Genomic DNA, 17,780 nt, shown 5'->3' on the forward strand with positions numbered 1-17,780 from the left:
GGTCCAAGAATCTCCTGACAGCTGAGTAAATAGACACTTGTCCCATGCCATCCCTATCTTCCCCTTCATAGTCACTGGGTCCAGCTCCCACCTTATGAATGAGCATTTCTGTTCTGAGGATCACCCTCTGAAATTATAGCTCCCCATGAGGGGAGTCACTGCTTGCCCAGTGAGAGCCAGAGAGTGAATGCCCCAGTGGGAGCTCATGGATCTACAGAGAAAGTGGTACAGCACAGAGTAGGGAGATGCTGACAGGAGAGACAGAACGTCACCCAAGAGAGTGTGCACCACCCCTCCCCTTCCCGCCAGCCAGGCTACTCAAGCCAGCTCTTGTACAGGTAAGTTACAAATCGTTCTAGGGGATATTGTGCATGGAGAAAGGCCATAGACATTTGTGCTTTGTTTAATGCTTGATTTCTTAAACTCATCTCCCCTTCTAGTTTGGGTTGCCCAGACCCTGAGACGTGGATATGAGTCCATAGAGTTCATTTAGGAGGTGATCCCAGGAAGGGGAGTGGGGCAGTGAGACAGGGAAGGGCCACAGGCCAATCCCGGGTACCTTACTGAGGAGGTTACCACTGTGGGGGTTTCTAGGAGACCTGTGTGAATGGCCCTGAGTCATCCCTTCCAAAGGTTCAGAAAGCTAGGGCATTCATCCACTGACTCCCGTCAGTCATTGGTTGAGGGCTGCTCCCGGGGGCTGTGGCAGCTCTGCCCTGTGCAGAGCGGGTGAGACTCCAGTGGTCAGAGGAGGCTGCAGGTAGAGAGAGGCACAGGTGGGGTGTCAGGAAGTGGGGAGTGTCTAGAGGAGTGGGGAGGGCCGGCAGGGTCTACTGTGTGTGTCTAGTAAGCAAGACTTTGGAAACCAGTTTTTCTTGAGCATTTAAAGATTGGTTATACATTTGATAGATTAAATTTTCCTAACCTGTTTAAATTCCACTGCAAAGTTGGTTCAGCTAATTTCTTTTGACCACTTCACAGACATCCACCTTAACCAGCAGACAAAACATGTACAAATAAGTTACTAATGACAAAATTGAATAATACATTACACTTCAACCTATTCTAAATTTAAATATCATGGTTCTAATTTATCTCATTGTTTCTGTTCTTGTTTTTCATATGTCCCAAAGGCTGTTGTTTTACTTATTTCAGTGTTTCCTTAGACTTACCGTCATTCTGGCACTTTCAGACAGAAGCAGTGACCTTTCCCATCCAAAGGAGATAGAATTCCTTTTCTGAATAGCTAAGGTCAGAGGATGCGGGTAGGTGCTCTGCTGATTCTTGGGTCACAGGACTAGGTGGCTTCAGGGTGATTCATACTCAAGACCCCTTGTCATTGTGATGCATTGACCTGATTGTTGGCATTATTAGAAGTGTACAATCCTTATTCATACAAGTATTTCACTGTACTTAGTTGGACCATGTAGAAATTTCATCTCCTAGGGCAGCAATTTTCAACCTTTCTATCTCATGGCACACATAAACTAATTACTAAAATTCTGCAGCACACCAAAAAAAATATCATGCTTGCTAATCTGACCAAAAAATGGGTATACTTTTGATTCATTTATACCAGATGGCTATTGTTGTATGGACAATTGTCATTTTTTAAATTTGACACACTAAGGGAAAAGAAGTCAGTGCCCCTGACTAGAGTCAGGTATTTCAGGTTTTAAAAATTCTTGAGGCACACCAGTGGAAAATCACTGTCCTAGGACCTGAGAGATGGAGTTTGAGTACGTGGTTTTCCTCGTTAGGCTGTGTGACCGGAACATGGTGTTACAGACACCCTGCTGACCGTTGGTTCCTTGCTCGTGGTGTGCGACCATGGATACCAGTGAATTGCTGCCCCTCTTTCCACCCGGTTGTATGACTGCCAAGGCCAACTCGTCTCTCCATGGGCCCTGGAGAGATGGGATGACCTGACTTACAATTAATTCCTTTTGCTATTCTTTTCTACTTAACACAGAATTTTTATAAACACACATAATGGATACTCTTTGAAAGAAACTATTGCCTTATATATCAATGCTTCCTAGTTGTAAAAATTTATGCAAAGTATAGCATGCTCACCCTTTTCTATTAAAACTGTATTTTTGTACAGTTTCTATTAACTTTCCTTTTGAGTTACATTATGAACACAAGGCAATTCTCAGACCTTCCTCATTTGCATAATAATTGTTTTTTCCTCCTTCTCCTTGCTTTGTTGCTCAAATGGTCACATCTCAGCTAGGGAGTGTTCTCCTACCTTAACTGCTTTGCCCAGGTCGTAGGGTTCCTGAGGACCTTGGAGTCATTCTTGATGCTTGTCAATGAGAAAGTGTTTCATACCTGTCCTCATTTCTGTCCTGTCCCAGGACAGGGCGTTGGCTTGTCTCCAAAGAACTCTGGTTCATGTCGCTGGAGAGCTACACCGAAGGCTATTTGGGCATGAGAACTGGTAGTAGGCCGAAGTGCTGTGCCAATTTTAATAGTGACAGAATTGGGGAAAATGTGTGTCTTTTCAAGATCATGAGGTCACACTAGTGTTCTCAAAATTTATCTAATTATATTGCTTTACAATACCGGCTTCTGCTGGACCCTGGGGATTTCTATTTTGTTGACCTGTCCTACTGCCAGTAATTTTCATCCCATGACTTTCCATCCTCTGCCTTAAACTGTAATGATGCCAGTGGTAGGTTTTCGGATCTCTCTGAAGTCTCGGTGGACAAATCTGGTAACCTCCTAAATTCCATCTTATTTATAAACTAGCTACTTTCTTTTAAGGGCCTAAGTACAGACTCTGGAGCCAGATTGCCTGAGTTCAAATCTCAGCTCTGCCACTTAACTAGTTACATGATCCCAAGCAAATTGCTAAGTGCTCTGTGCCTCTTAGTTTGCTCATCTATAAATGGAAGTCCTCCCTTTGAAATGGTATCCTCACCACAGAGTTGTTACAAAGACTACATTGGTTAATACTAAGTAATTGGAAAAGTGTATGTGTTCATCATATCTTCAGTTGTCCAGGTGCCAGACTCCTTCATGTCATTGATATGTATTTTCTCCTTTTCCTCCTCTTCTGTCTTCTTCCCCTTCTTCTCGTAAGTAGAGAAACATGGACAGTGTTGATCCCTGAATTCATCATTTGCACTTACTGATGCTTAAACTCGTTTGATTCTGTGGTTCCCACCCTCAACTCCCCAGACGTTGTCTAGGCTAGCCCCATCAGACGGCATTTTCATCAACTGATTCAGAATCTTCCTCATGCAAAATGTGCCCTTCCTTTTTCCTTTTTTCCAGATTTTTGTTTGTTCACCTCTTAAAATGAGATTATAAGCATATATCGTCATAAGGTTGATAAGCTTCCTGAGATTCTGAATAAATCCCATTTTATTTTTTTCTACTGAAAATTCTACACATACAACTTAATTTAAAAGGCAGAAGGAAGGATTCAAATGTCTTGGCTTGGTCCATCCTCCATTTAATGTGTGTTGTGTGGTCCTTAAACTTCTCCATGTCTGTTGTGTGTTCCTGAGACTCTGATTAATTTTCCCATGTAACACTGGGGCAGCAGCCCCAGGCCCCGGGGCTCCGTGCACACACTTTATTGGACACACATTCTTGTTTCGTGCATGTGCTATGGCACCACTGCCCCTTCCCTGGGCCCGAGGGAGTGGGGGGAGGTGGTGACTGCCATACATATGTGACATAATTTCCAGAAATGGCCAAAAGTTTGCCATACCAGGTCCTTCCTTCCTGGAAGGCACACAGCCTTCCGAGCCAACAGTACTATGCATTTCACATCTAAACACAAGGTGGTGGTATTTGAAAACCCCAGAACTTGGTTCTCAATCCTAGAAGCAGTGTTTTACAGAGCACAGGCCAGGCGGCAGTCGGGGCTGCTCTGTCGGTCCCATTCACTCACGTTCTGCAAGACTGGAGCAGATAGCCTCTGTTCTCCTGTTTGGGGCCCTGTCCATTGTATTTTTTAACTGTTTCTTAAAGCTTTCCCTTTCTAACTCTCCTTGTACTACCCATGTTCAGGCTCTCACCATCTTTTATTTCTTCCTTGTCAACCTTATTGTACATTAATTTGTGTAAATAAACTGCATCTACTTAACATGCACAGTGATGGGTGTTAACTAGACTTACTGTCGTGACCATTTAGCAATATATACAAATATCAAATCATTATGTTGTATATCTGAAACTAATATGACATATGTCAATTATACGGTAATAAAAAAATGAAGTGTACGATTTGATGAGTTTCAACAGTCACATGTACATGTGAACCACCACCACAGTCAAGACACGGAATACTTCCATCACTCCCCGTAACTCTCAGTTTCCCTTGGCAACCCTTCTTTCCAGGCAAGCCCTTTCTTTTTCCAGGGAGGGGTCACTTTTATCGCTTTTGTCACTATGACCTGTTTGCATTTTATGTAAGTGGAATCATACAGTATGTGCTCTTTTGTGTCTAGCTTTTTCCACTCAGTGCAATGATTTCAGATACGCATAATGACTTCAGATGTGTTGCAGAGTGGTATTCAGTCGTGAGAATATATCACAATGGATTTATCCATTCACTTGTTGACACACATTTGAGTTGTCTGCAGTGTGGGGTATCTTCAATAAAGCTGCTGTGAACATTAGTATACAAGTCATTATGTGGACAGATTTTATTCCTCTTATGTGAATTCCTAGGTGGAATAGCTGCATTCTATTGTAGGTGTATTGTTTTAACTTTTAAAGAAACTGTCAAACAGTTTGGGGGAGGGGTTGAAATATTTTATATCCCCACCATCAGTTAGAGAGTGTTCCAGTTTCTCCACATCCTCACCCTGACTTAGTGTTGACAGTTTTTTTAATTTAAGCATTTTAGAGGTATCTCCTTGTGATTTTTATTTGCATGTTGTGATCACTAGTGATGTTGAGCATCTTTTAAAATGTTTATTGGCCATTTATATTGTTTTTAGAAGTGTCTGTTTAAACCTTTATCCATTATTTTAATGTGTTTTTAGTTTCTTATTATTATGTATACTTTGTATATTCTGGATACCAGTTCCTTGTATTGTGAACATGTTCTTTCATTCTATTTGCTTTTTCACCTTCTTGATATATTTTGAAGCTATTTTTATTTAGGTTTTTATTTTTTATGGAGTCCAACTTATCACTTTTTTCTTTTATGATTTATGCTTCTTGTATCCTAAGAAGCCTTTGCCTACTAAACGGTCACAGAGATTTTTTCCTATGATTTCCTCTAAAAATGTTATCATTTTTGCTTTTTAATTTAGATCTATGATCCATTTGGAGTTCATTTTTGTGTTTTGTATGAAGTAAGGATTGATGATCTTCCCCCCACATAGGCATCCAGCTGCTTCCTTTCAGCATCTCTTCAGTTACTGTTGCTGATAGTTTGTGCCACCTTCCCTCCTTCTTCGGTCAGTCTAGCTAGGGGGTCACCAGTTTTGTTGATTTTTAAAAATTAAAATGGCATCTGGTTTTATTGACTTTATTGTTTTCTTTTTTGAGTTTTGCTTTGATATTCATTATTCCCGCCCCCCCTTTCTAATTATTTTGGCATTACTTTTCTTTTTCTAGCATCTTGAAGAGACTGACTTTAGGTCAATGACTTTGGGTCATTGATTTTAGACATTTCTTCTTTTTTTAATACAAGCCTTTAAAGCTATAAATGTCCCTCTAATCTCTGCTTCAGCTACATCCCACAAGCTTTGATAGGATGCATTTTCATTATCATCCAGTGCAAAATATGTTCTCATTTCCTTTGAGAGTCTTCTTTGACTAATAGATTATTTAGAAATGTGTTGTTTTACTTCCAAATAGTTGAAGGTTTTTTTTAAAGATATCTTATAGTTTTTGATTTCTAATTTAATTGTTATGGTCAGAGAACATACTTTGTATGGTTTTAATTCTTTTAAATTTATTGAGACTTGTTTTATGGCTCACCATATGGTTTCTCTTGGTTTAGTATCGTGAAAAGAATATATATCCTGCTGTTTTTGTGTGTGTTCTATAAATATTAATTAGATTTAAGTGGTTAATAATATTGTTTAGATTATTTATGTTTTCCTGGTTTTTGTGTAAGTGTCCTATCAATTGCTGAGAGTGGTGCTGAAATCCATTACTATGGTTTTAGACTCTCTGTTTCTTTTTTAATTCTGTTATTTTTGATGTCATGTATTTTGAAGTTCTATTATGAGGTACATACACATTTTGATTGTTATGTCTTGGCAATAAATTAACCTGTTCATTATTATGAAATGTTGGTCAGTACCTTTGTTCATACTCTTTGTCTTGAAGTCTATTTTATCTGATATTAATATAGCCATTCCTACCTTCTTCTGTTTTGTATTTGCATGGTATATGTTTCCACCCACTTATTTTCAGTTGATCTATGCCTCTGTATTTAAAGTGCATCTCTTATAGACAATATGAAGTTGGGTCTTCCTCTTTTTAATACATTCTGATAGTCTCTGTCTTTCAATTGGAGTATATAGTCCATTGATCATTAATCATTATTGATATTGTTGGATTTAGATCTACCATTTTATCATTTATTTTCTTTTTATTCCCTTTGTTTGTTTGTTTTGCTTTTTTGTTTTGTTTCCCCTTTCCTTTGGAATAATTCAATGGTTTTTAGAATTCCACTTTATCACTAGGAATTTTGCTGTTTTACTTTTTCTAATAGTGATTCCTCCAAGTATTGCAATGTACACCATCAACCATTCACAGCCCACTTAGAGGTAATACTGTACCACTTCATGTGAAATGTAGAAGTCTTGCGATGATACCGGTCCACTTACCCCACCCTGCTGTGGCGGTTATCATATCTGTTGTATCTGCATGTATGTTGTAAACCTACAATACATTGTTACAATTTTTGCTTTAAAAATCACATGTATTTTAAAGAAATTAAGAGAAACTATAATGCAGCCATTAAAATGTTTATAATAGGAAATACATATAAATGAAAAGAACAAAGTACAAAAGTATTTATAGTATAATCTAATTACATATGAGAGAATGGGGAATAATAAAAGCCCAGAGGACATATGCCAAATATCAAACGTGGTTTTCTTTGGGAAAAAAAGAGAAAATAGAGCCTTTCATATTTACTCATAGACCATTTATTTCTGATGTTCTTCATCCATTCCTAAATATCTGAGTTTCTCTCTGAGAGCATCGCTCTTCCACCTGAAGGACTTTTATTCAGCATTTTATGTAGGGAGGGTCAGATGCTGACAGGTTCACTTAGTTTCTCGTACCTGACAGTAAGGTCTCTGTTTCACCATTATTACTGCAACATAGAGAGTTCTAGGCTGACAGTGTCTTTTAGCACTCACTGTCTTCTGGCTTCCATGGATTTTGGTGGGAAATCTTTGGTAATTCCAATGATTGCTCACCTATACAGAGTTGCTTTCAAGGTTTTTCTTTAGTTGTGGGTTTTCCTATGACTGTAAAGTGGCAAGGTGTAATTTATTGTCTCTGGGGTTTATTGAACTTCTTGAATTTGTAAGTTTGTCTTTCAAGTTTGGGAAGTTTTTAGCCATTATTTCTTTTTTTAACATTTTTCCTTTAGATTCTCTCTCTTTTTCTTCTGTGATTCCAGTATACTATGCTAGGCTTTCAGAAATTGTCCCACATTTTCATGAAGTTCCATTAATTATTTTCAACCTTTTCCTTTTATTTTATTTTGATTAAATTATTTCTATTAGTGTGTCATCAAGCTTACTGACATCTTCCTTTGTCATCGCCATTCTTCTCTCAAGCCAATCTAGTGATTATTTTTTTTTTAATTTCAGGCATTGCCTTTTTCTGTTCTAAAATTTCTATTTGGTTCTTTTTTAGATTTTCTATTTCTTTCTGTTGATTTTCTAAAACTACTTTATCAGTTATAAGCATATTTTTCCTTTACCTCATTAAGCATAGTTATAATGGCTGCTTTAAAGTCCTTGTCTGCAGATTCGCACCTCTGAGTCATCTCAGGATTGGCATCTGTTGATTCTCTTTTCCCTTGGGAATGGGTCACATTTTTCTAACTCTTCATGCCAAGTAATGTTGGATTATAACCTGGACATTGTAAATGTTTTCTTGTGGAGACTTTGGATTCTGTTTTATTGTTCTGAGGAGTGTTGAGGTTTTTGTTTCAGGAGGTCATGAATCTGGTTATACCCCTTTCAATACCTGTAGTGGGTGATGACTCAGATCTCCATTCAGTTCTTTAAGCTTTGGCTGCAGACTTTTTTGTGTGCCCTACACATGTGTGGTGCAGGGGTCCGCCAGAGACGAGCTGAGTCTATATGCAGAATTCAGGGTTTCTGACTTCTTCCTCTCCTTTTTAACTCCTTTCTCTCCTTTCTCTTCTCTTCTCTCCCCTTACTTTTGGTAGCCCTGCTCGTCCTGGACTCTCTTCCCTGGTTTATTCTACTGGAAAGATGATCTTCCTAGTGAATTGTTATTTTATTTGTGCTGCCAGCACCATGACTGTGTTGCTCTTAGGCAAAGCTGCAAACAGATAAACACGCAAAGGAATCACGAAGCAGGCATTCTATGGTTGTCATTTGCCCCACGTTTTACCTCCCCTGTAAAACTTGCCTGTCCTTATTAAGTCTCCAGAGATCTCAATGGTTGTTTTTTATCTTTGACCAGAGTTTATAGTTATTCTTTGCAAAAGGACTTGTTTGTGAACCGCTTACTTCTCTATACTAGAAGTGCACCTCTCTCTCTTTGTTAAATGGAAAATTTTAATGACTTGACTGATCTTCCTGCCTGTAGTTTCATTTCCTTTCTGTACAGTTTTTACTTGGGACTCCAAGTGATTGACATAAAACCAGTGTCGGCCTTAGTCTCATAGGATTGAGTGTAAGGTGTTTGTAACAGCATTCGTAGTTCTTCGTAACTAATTCCTGCCCACCTATATACTGCAATAAGGTGCCATTTCCCAAGTTGATATGTTTCCACAATTCTGGAATACTCATTCCCTTTGTTTCTTTAACTTTGTTTCCCTTGCCTAACTCGAGGAAATTTGCACTTACAGTTCAGTCCTTCTCCCCATCTTCTCTGAATTTCCCCTTAATGTCCTCTGGGTCCCTTTGGCACAGGCTTATCTTTGTTCAGTTATTTTCTGCTCAGTGTTCTGTGGTTCTACAGATGGAGCTCCTCAAGAGTTGTCAATCATGCCTTATTTCCTTTAACTGCCACCTCCCCTCACCTACTGTTATATACTATGTATCTGTCACATAGTAGATACTCAGTTTTTTTACTGATTATTTTTATTGATCACATTAAATTTTTATAAGTTTTTGGTTTCAGTGCTTTAGTAAATATCTGATGTGCACACAGAATTCCTATGAAGTAGAACAAAGGATCTGGGGCTACCTGTCCACTCTTCTGTGTGTACCAGTTGGGGCATGTTTGCTAACTTGTCTGTTATGCTCCCTAATTACAGGTCCAGCCCTAGCATTCTGTAAAATCCAAATGATTAAAGTATGCACTGAGAAAGGGATATGATGATGGGATTGCTGGAACTTGTTAAAGGGCAGGCCTCTCCTGCTTTTCTTTTTCCTTATGAATGGGAAAGTCCAGATATTGTCAGGGTAGCATGCTGTGTGTGTGTGTGTGTGTGTGTGTGTGTGTGTGTGTGAGAGAGAGAGAGAGAGAGAGAGAGAGAGAGAGAGAGAGAAAACGTTATGTACCCCTGGCGGTGAGCCAGCACCGTTTTCCCGTACTGGGAGTCAGGTGATAGATCTGACATGACTTGCTAAGGAATCTGAAATGAATTCTCTTCCTTTACACCATTTCTCATTTGTGGAAAGAATTCATGGTTCTTTATGTCCTGCAGAACACGAGTTTGTACAAAAGCTGCTACTTTGCTCCTGGTATCATCCATTCAGCGCAGGAGCTACTGAGCTGTAACCCACACTCTTTCTTTCAAACAAATGAACTTCTGTTTCCATAGAACTTTTAAACTTTTATGTGCTATCTAGTGCCTTATAATAGTGCTTCAGCTGCAGCTGCAACTTAAAAAGAAAAAAAAGACAAATACTGTGAAGTTTTTCTAGTTGTACAAATAATGTCTACTGTAAAAAACATCTATATGTTTTTTATTCAATAAATATTTATCTTGCATCTCTTACATACTATGCTCTGAAGATATAACCAGTAAGGTAGACATGGTCACTGCCTCATGAAAATTTAGTCTAGTATTATAGAAAAATATATAGAACTTGTCAATAAACATCCAAAAATATCAGTGTAACCACTGTTACCCTCTTTCTGAATGTTTATATATGTTTTTTGTCCTTTATGTTTGAGGCACCATCACTGCATGTGTTTTCACTCCAGTGTCCGCACCTTTTTGCTCCTTTGTCCTTCATTTCCCCCGTGGGGCAGATTGCCAATTCCTGAGCATGTAATCATCAACCTACGTAATGTTTGGCCCTGGCCTGAAAAAAGAAACTAATTAGAATGCTAATTTTAATCCCAAAGAGCTTGTTCTATTTTATATGTTTGAGATTCTGAATTTTCCACACCTATGAAATACTAATTATTAAGTTATAGAGGTATTTCCCACTAAATTAAATTAATAGACTTACTCATTTTATAGTTTAATAAGGGAGTATTAAATGCTGAGCTTTACCCTATTTATAATTGCAAGAAAGCATTACATATCTAAATTCCCATCAATAAGAGACTAGTTAAATAAATAATGTACATCTATACAATGGAATGCTATGAATGCATTAAAATAGTTTGTTGACATAAAAAGAAGGCTAATAAATGTGGAAAGGTATTCACAACAAATTGTTAAGTGAAAAAACAGATTTATGTATAGATCAGGATATTTAGTTTGTTTCCATTTATATAAAATTGGACACATGTGTATGTACATGCACACAAAGCTCTCTGTAAGGATACAGTCAGTATATTTCTTCAATTCCTACTGTATAAGAGGCGTTCGATAAATACATTGTGATGGAGAAATCTGATAATATAGGTAAATTGTATCATGTATATTTGTCAGGGAACATATTTGCTTTACTAAAAATACTTTTTCCCCTCATTTCTAGAATAATGAACTACAAAGTAAGTTGGATTATTTAACAGAAACCCAGCCCAAGACTGAAGTGGAAACCAGAGAGATTGGAGTGGGCTGTGATCTTCTACCCAGGTATTTAGGAATTTCCTGTTTTTCTGGCTCAAATTCTTCTTTGACTTAAGAAAATACTTTCCTGGACTGTTATGACCAGAATTGCATTCTTTCTATCAGAAAATATTTCTGCAAAGATAAGTGGTGGCTGTTGAAGCATCTGACTGGTTTCTATGGGAGCAGGGGCATTGTACAGGGCAGAGGGGATGGCGAAGGAGAGATCTGGGAAGCCAGTTCAGAGAGAGATTAGTCCTCCCTCCTCCCTCCCTCCCTTCTGCAAACATCTCCTGAGGGCCTTCCCTGTGCCCAACGGTTATGACCTGGAGAAGAATGAGATTTAGTTCCTGTCCCAGAGTGCAGTCTGGAAGGGAAGATAGATATTTGGCAGTAATCCACGACAGTGTGAGAGGGACCTGTGAGGTGCTTTAGTCCTATAGAGGAGAGAGGGTCTAAATCTTGAACAAAATTGTTCTATTTCCCAGCACCATAATAGACTATTGTCAAGCACCAAATCAGATTCATGCATAAATGATATACTTCAGTTGTGAGCAGACATACAATAACTACAGCCTGCTTCATTCAGTTGTATTTCTGAGCGGGAAGACCGACACAGTCAATGTTAAGCTCCACACACGCTCATGCCTACGTCTTTCCCTAGTAAGATTAGAGGATGGGAACCAGTAGCAACCTATCATCTCTGGGTGCTCAGAGCTGTGCTTGGCCCAAATAAGATATAAAAAAAGTTTCTAAGAAGGATGCAGATGACATGTGGCTTGTAATTTAGGTAACCAGAATCAAATGCCACATTGTTCCCGTTTACATTGCTTCTACTAAAAACAAGGCAATTTCATCATTCTGATATGATTAATAGAATAGGAAGGAAGGAAGGAAGGAAGGAAGGAGGGAGGGAAGAGAGGAAGGAAGGAGAAGAGAGAGAGAAAGAAAGAAAGAAAAAGAAAGAGAAAGAGAGAGAGAAAATAAATGTAAATAGACTGCAGGGCTCATCCACAAGGGGTACAAAGTACATGATAAAAATAATAAAAATATAGGCAGAAGGAATGATTGATCATATTCAGGGAATCCTTTTGAAATATAAATAGTTTGGTCATTTCCCTCCTTTTTAATTTTTTCAAGAACCAAGTGGCTTAGTCCACTCTAATTGCCCACATAATAAATCTTGTTTGGCTGGGACAGGTACAAAACTATGTCTGAAACCAATCACTTGTTTGTTTTCTAATTCCCACATTTTGGCTTAAGACGAGGTTTTCAATTTGTGTGCCGAAGGATAGCCCGAAGCAAAATTTTATGGTGAAGTTATGAAACCACAAAGCGGTTTCATAATGGAAGTGCTGACAGACCCTTAACTTATGGCCACAGTGAACTTGGAAGCCACTTCAGTATCTAAAAGCAGCTTTTCCATAAATGTAACATTTGGTTTCCCCCAGGATCCATCTTAGCACTTTAACTACCCAGGTCAATCAGCAAAGGAAATGAAAACTACATATCTGCATTTCCGAAAAGGCAGAATAATATTTCATTTGTTTCCTCACAAATATTTATTAAGTGCCTACTATGCGACAGGCACCATGCCAGTCCAGGTAGTGAGGGCCACGGTGTCTTTAGAGATGATTCGGGGCAGAAGTTCTCTGCCTGTGTTACTCGGAACTGCCGTCTCTACCTGTGTTACTCGGAACTGCCGTGTCCTGGGCTAGGGGCTCTGGGGCGGGAGAGTAGCATGGGCTGGCCTGTGGGGGCTCCCCCGCACCTCTGCTGCCCACCCCCATCAAAAAGTAAATCTGAGAAGAGCTCAGCTTTTAGTGTTTTTTATACGTTGGGTTTCAAGTAAGGCTTTGTTTGAATAAGAGTCATATGGTCAAAACAAATTGGGACCCCTTAGTTTAGTTCAATCCCCCTGTTTTATAGACACCAAAATTGAGGCCCGGGGAGATAACGTGAATGACAGGGAGCCACACAGCCAGGATTAGAACCCGGCCTCTGGGTCCTGGTGTGGTACATTGCTGGTTTTACAATAATAACTAAAGAGTTACTAAATTGTGTTCTGTATGTTCTAACAAAATTCCTGGTTCTTATTCGGACTTCAAACTTGCATCTAACCAATGAAAGATTCTATAGTGTTTTGCAGAATATTTTAAAAACAGGGTCCTCCACAGGGTTTTAGATCAATGAAAGTATTGAATTAAGCCTCCGTGATGCAGGCTTACTCCCTTAAATTCTTACTCCCTGTTCTCTCACCAAGAACTGGGCAGTGTGGTCCAGTTGGGGAACCTGCCCAGCCGGCTGTGAGCTGAGTACAGCCTTGGGCAAGCTACTCATTCTCTCTTAAGCATCAGTTATTTCAACCTTAAAATAAGAATGAAGATGGCCGTGTCAGACTTCATAGAGTTGCTATTGAGGATTACATGAAAACAGGTGTGTAAAGTGTTTAGCATGATAGTAGACCAACATTAAGTGCTTAATAAATAATAGCCATTATTACTATTAACTAAGTGAAAACTCTGACTTTACATATAAGACACTATATCAAATATAAATGAATTTGTGTGTGCTAAGACAGTTTTATTAACTTAATTTCATCTGTGGTTATCAGTGATTTTATTAAATGTGTTAATAGCTTAATCAAGTGTGTAGTGCTTTAATAGGCACTGAGCTGTCCAATGAAACTATCAGGGGACTGAAACCCCCTAGACAGGCCGAGAGGTCTCTGCAGCATTTCACTATTAGAGCTGCTCTGTTTTTATGCATTGCTGAAAAAAATTGAAATCAGCCTTTTCTTTACTAACAGAGCCATCAAGCCTATTTATTACCCCCACCCCACCCCATGTTTTCACTGTCCCTGCCAACACTGGGCACACCTGTGGACAGGGACCCTAGGCTGCCCTCCCCTTGTCTAGCATTTATCTGATGCTCAATAAACATTTGTTGGCTGAATAAATGAACCAGGGGTGTCCAACCCGCGCGGCCCACAGGCCACAGGCAGCTCAGGATGGCTGTGAATGTGGCCTGACACAAAGTTGTAAATTTATTTAAAAACTTTTTTTTTTGCTCATCAGTTTTTGTTAGTGTTTGTGTATTTAATGTGTGGCCCAAGACAACTCTTCTTCCAGTGTGGCCCAGAGATGCCAACAAGTTGGACATCCCTGTGGGGATTTAGGCAGCTAATCTGTAGTATAATATAATTTATTTAATAAAGGACTCGGAAAAACATTTCTTGCTTATATTTTACGTCTTTGTGTTTATTGTCTTTCTCTCCCAACTAGAGTGTAAGCTTCATGAGGGCAGGGATTTTCATCTAATTAGTGAATTAGAGTCTCTCTAGGACTTACTTAGAATGGTACCTCGCACATAGTAGATGCTTAATATTTGTTGATTGGACCCATCCCTCTTGTCAACGTAAGAAACACCCAAACCTTTAAGAATATTTATAAGTTAACTTGAACCAAACGGATGGCAATTGCTGGGAAGCAAAATCTCAACGGATTGAGATAATGCTCTAGAAAATGGCAGTTTTGCACCTTATTTATACATTGTAATCAAAGGAAGAGGATTAAGGGAGTCACATGAAGTCCACTGGTGACAGATTAGTGAGGCAGGAGAAAGCAAAGCAGGAAATCTCTGGGATTGGATGAAAAGTAATGAATAGACATATACTTGCTTTACAATCGTAGGATAGTTAACAGCCAGCAATGAACATGGTAACAATAGCAATTTGGGGATTTGTGGTTGTGCTTTGAGGGATCCAAGAAAGGAAATTACTTTGACATTCCAAAGGTATGTTATCATAGATGCAAAAAGATAACAGACAGGCTCAGTTAAGGTAAAGATTGACCTCTGTTAGGGAAAAATTCCACCCTAGGACATGACTACCCACCATGAAAGGCTTTTATAGAAAATATTAATTTCAGACCATCCTGTGTGGTTACTGTACGTCTCTGAGTTTGTAAGGCCACCCTGCAGGCCTCCCCTGAGCTTCTCAGGCTTGGTACGTGGCCCCTTTTTGTCCACACTCTAGCATTTGATCATTCTTCTCACGCAGAAGAATGTCTGCTTCTTACCCTTGGAGGACTTTTCTCTCCTGGTTTTCTCCTACTTCCCTGGCCCATCCTTCATCTTTTTTTTTTTTGATGGTCCCTCTTTTTCTTCTAAGATCTTACTGTGGAAACTCCTCATGGTCTGTCTTACTTATGTCGTTCTGCAAAGGTGGCATGTAGTCTCCTGCTTTACCTCTTGCCTCCCTGTGGCTCGGCCGTCGAGTAGTTGAACCTCTCTCTTGCATACAAGTCCTCATTTCCAGTTGCTTGCTGAGCACTCCCAGCCGGCATCTGCTTGAGCTTCATACACATCAGATCCATCGCTGAGCCAGTCATTCTTTTCATCCAAGTCAGTTTCTCTCAGTAGTGGTGAACACTGGCTAGAAGGTAATCTGGGTTTGGGTCCTGCTTCTGTCTCCTCTTGATACATTGACAGCTTTGGTTGGGCAAATTCCTCACCTCTTTGCGTGTTGCTTTTGTCACCTAGAATAGCAAGATTTTGATAGTAATTCCCTCAGAAGCTTGCTGAGATGAGTGAGACACAGGCATAATGTCTGCAGTGCAGTGACCACATTTTTATATTTTTCTTTTCTTCCACTACCTTCCCAGTTACCTAAGCCCAGTATACTGCAGTCACCTTGAAACATGAATTGTTTGCTCCTAGACTCACTCACAGGTACAGTGCTGTCTTTTTCCTCCGTGACTTGCTTCACACCTGTCTATTCCCACTGCCACCAACCTGCTGGAGACCAGTGTCATCTATCTAGTCTAATCAGCGCCATCTCTGCCTTCTCCGCTTTCATCAAATTCTGTGTTACACAAATTCTTGGAGAGCAAGGCTCTTAGTAGAGCAAGGAAAGAGGGTAGGAAGGTACTCACTGGGATTTCATGGGCTTTTAAACTCTCATTTTTAGAATAAAAGACCGAAGAGCTTGATTTGAAAGAGTTGACGTATGTTAATTAAAGAGATTGAGAGCAATTTCAGGTCAGCTAATGTTAGTTCAAAAAGAAAAGTGGAAAAACAAAAAAACAAACAAACCAAAAAAAGAGGCGTCTTTCTCCAGCCCCAAGTAAAACCTGGTTTCTAGCAAACTCATAAATTATGTCTTAATAGGTACAACTTAATGAAAAATATTCCCTGTGGTCATAAGTGCCAAGCACACAGTAAGCACTTTAAAATGCCGACATTTTCAAATTCCTGTTACAGAGACCAGAACACAAAGTAGCTTTTGTCAAATCTTTAGTTGCTGATTCTGCTATCATTTCCTGCAGGGGGACTGCCTCTTTATGGATTTATAAAAGGTGAACAATAGCCTTAATGTGTTAAAGAAAATGGTCAAATTTCAATTCTGTAGTTGAAAAATTATTTGTGTTCTTGAAATCTTGTTGTTTCCTAGTGATCAACTAAATAAAATACCTCACCTCTTTTTGGCTGGGGTATAAGAGCCTGTTTTTGAAACCCAGAAGGTCCACCTTTATAAATATTTTTGCACTTTATGGGCTTTTAAGATATTGTCACTGGAGACCATTTCTGTTATGTGGAATTTTCACAGTAGTTGGCAGAAACTGCCATCTGGCTTCTGCCCCTGGCACTCCAGTAAACTGCCTGCTGAGGTCCCTGAGGATCCCTGAGTTGCCAGATCCTGTGGCTTCCTCTGTGCGGCAGGTGACACTCTGACTACTTCCTGACATCCTTTGCCCTCTGGATCCCCTTGCCTGCTGTGTGTGGAGTGTGGGCTCTGTGCCTGGCCTGACTGAGTGAGCCTCTGGCATCATGAAGATGATCAAGATGTGGTTTTCGCTCTTTAAGAAAGTATACCCGGCAGGGGAGACAAACGCATAGACCAGTGGGTGTGATGAGTTGCTTCCAGGCGTGTGTCAGAATCCTGCGTGACAGGGTGGAGAGCACGGAAGGGACATATTAAATGAACTGGGGAGAGACATGTGAAGTTTAACGTCCCCCACCCGCCCCAAGCTTCCGATAGACCCCATTAAGAAGCTGTCTCCCTACTGCTCTTTAGTTGAAAATCACTGCCAAGTAATGGGAGGTGTTAGTTATTGGAAAGTTTAGCAAAAGTGAACCTTTGGGAAATTGGACAGCGCCGCTCAAGGAAACGGTGAACGTGTAAAGAAAGGAAGGATCATTTCTATCACTGGTGTGGGGAGTTGGGGAAATTATCCTATAGGAGGTGATGCTTGGTTTGAGTCTCGAAATATAGGCGGGAATTCATCAGACTGATTTGATTAGGGAAGCATTCAAGGCGGAGGGATCAGCCAGAGAATGGCAGGGAGGCGTGCAGTGGTGCAGGAAGTGGTGCGAACTGTGTGTTGGTGTGCAAGGCCACCCAGGAGATAAACGAGGAGATGGTAGAGGTCCTGTAGACCAGGCAGAGGAGTTGGGCTTCACCCAGGGAGTAGCGGGGAGACTTTGAAGAGTTGTAAGAACAGTGATATGCTCCGGTTGTCTTTTTAGGGAGATGTCCTTGACAGTGGGTTCAGGGAGGTGGAAGACTTTGCCAACACTGGCGTCAGGGAGACTGTATAGGATACTACTCCAGCATTCAAAGATAAATTAT

General features: G+C 39.9%; 1 protein-coding gene and 1 long non-coding RNA gene across 2 annotated transcripts in view; one reads left to right on the top strand and one right to left on the bottom strand.

Annotated features, from left to right (window-relative positions):
• The window catches only part of LOC114492334 (myocardial zonula adherens protein), an 87,163-nt gene that overhangs the window by 66,886 nt on the left and 2,497 nt on the right, over positions 1–17,780 (top strand). The window contains exon 12 of the mRNA XM_028506568.2: positions 11,076–11,176. Within this exon, the coding sequence (XP_028362369.1) occupies positions 11,076–11,176 (101 nt within the window). The remainder of the gene's footprint in view (positions 1–11,075; positions 11,177–17,780) is intronic.
• Positions 1,464–17,536, bottom strand: LOC118502228. Its single transcript, XR_004904935.1, has 3 exons — positions 17,527–17,536; positions 8,801–8,808; positions 1,464–1,558 (listed from the first exon to the last, which is right to left on the bottom strand). It is a non-coding gene; the product is annotated as an uncharacterized LOC118502228 (long non-coding RNA).

Source organism: Phyllostomus discolor, chromosome 1 (genome assembly GCF_004126475.2).
Source record: "Phyllostomus discolor isolate MPI-MPIP mPhyDis1 chromosome 1, mPhyDis1.pri.v3, whole genome shotgun sequence".
Taxonomy (NCBI): Eukaryota; Metazoa; Chordata; class Mammalia; order Chiroptera; family Phyllostomidae; genus Phyllostomus; species Phyllostomus discolor.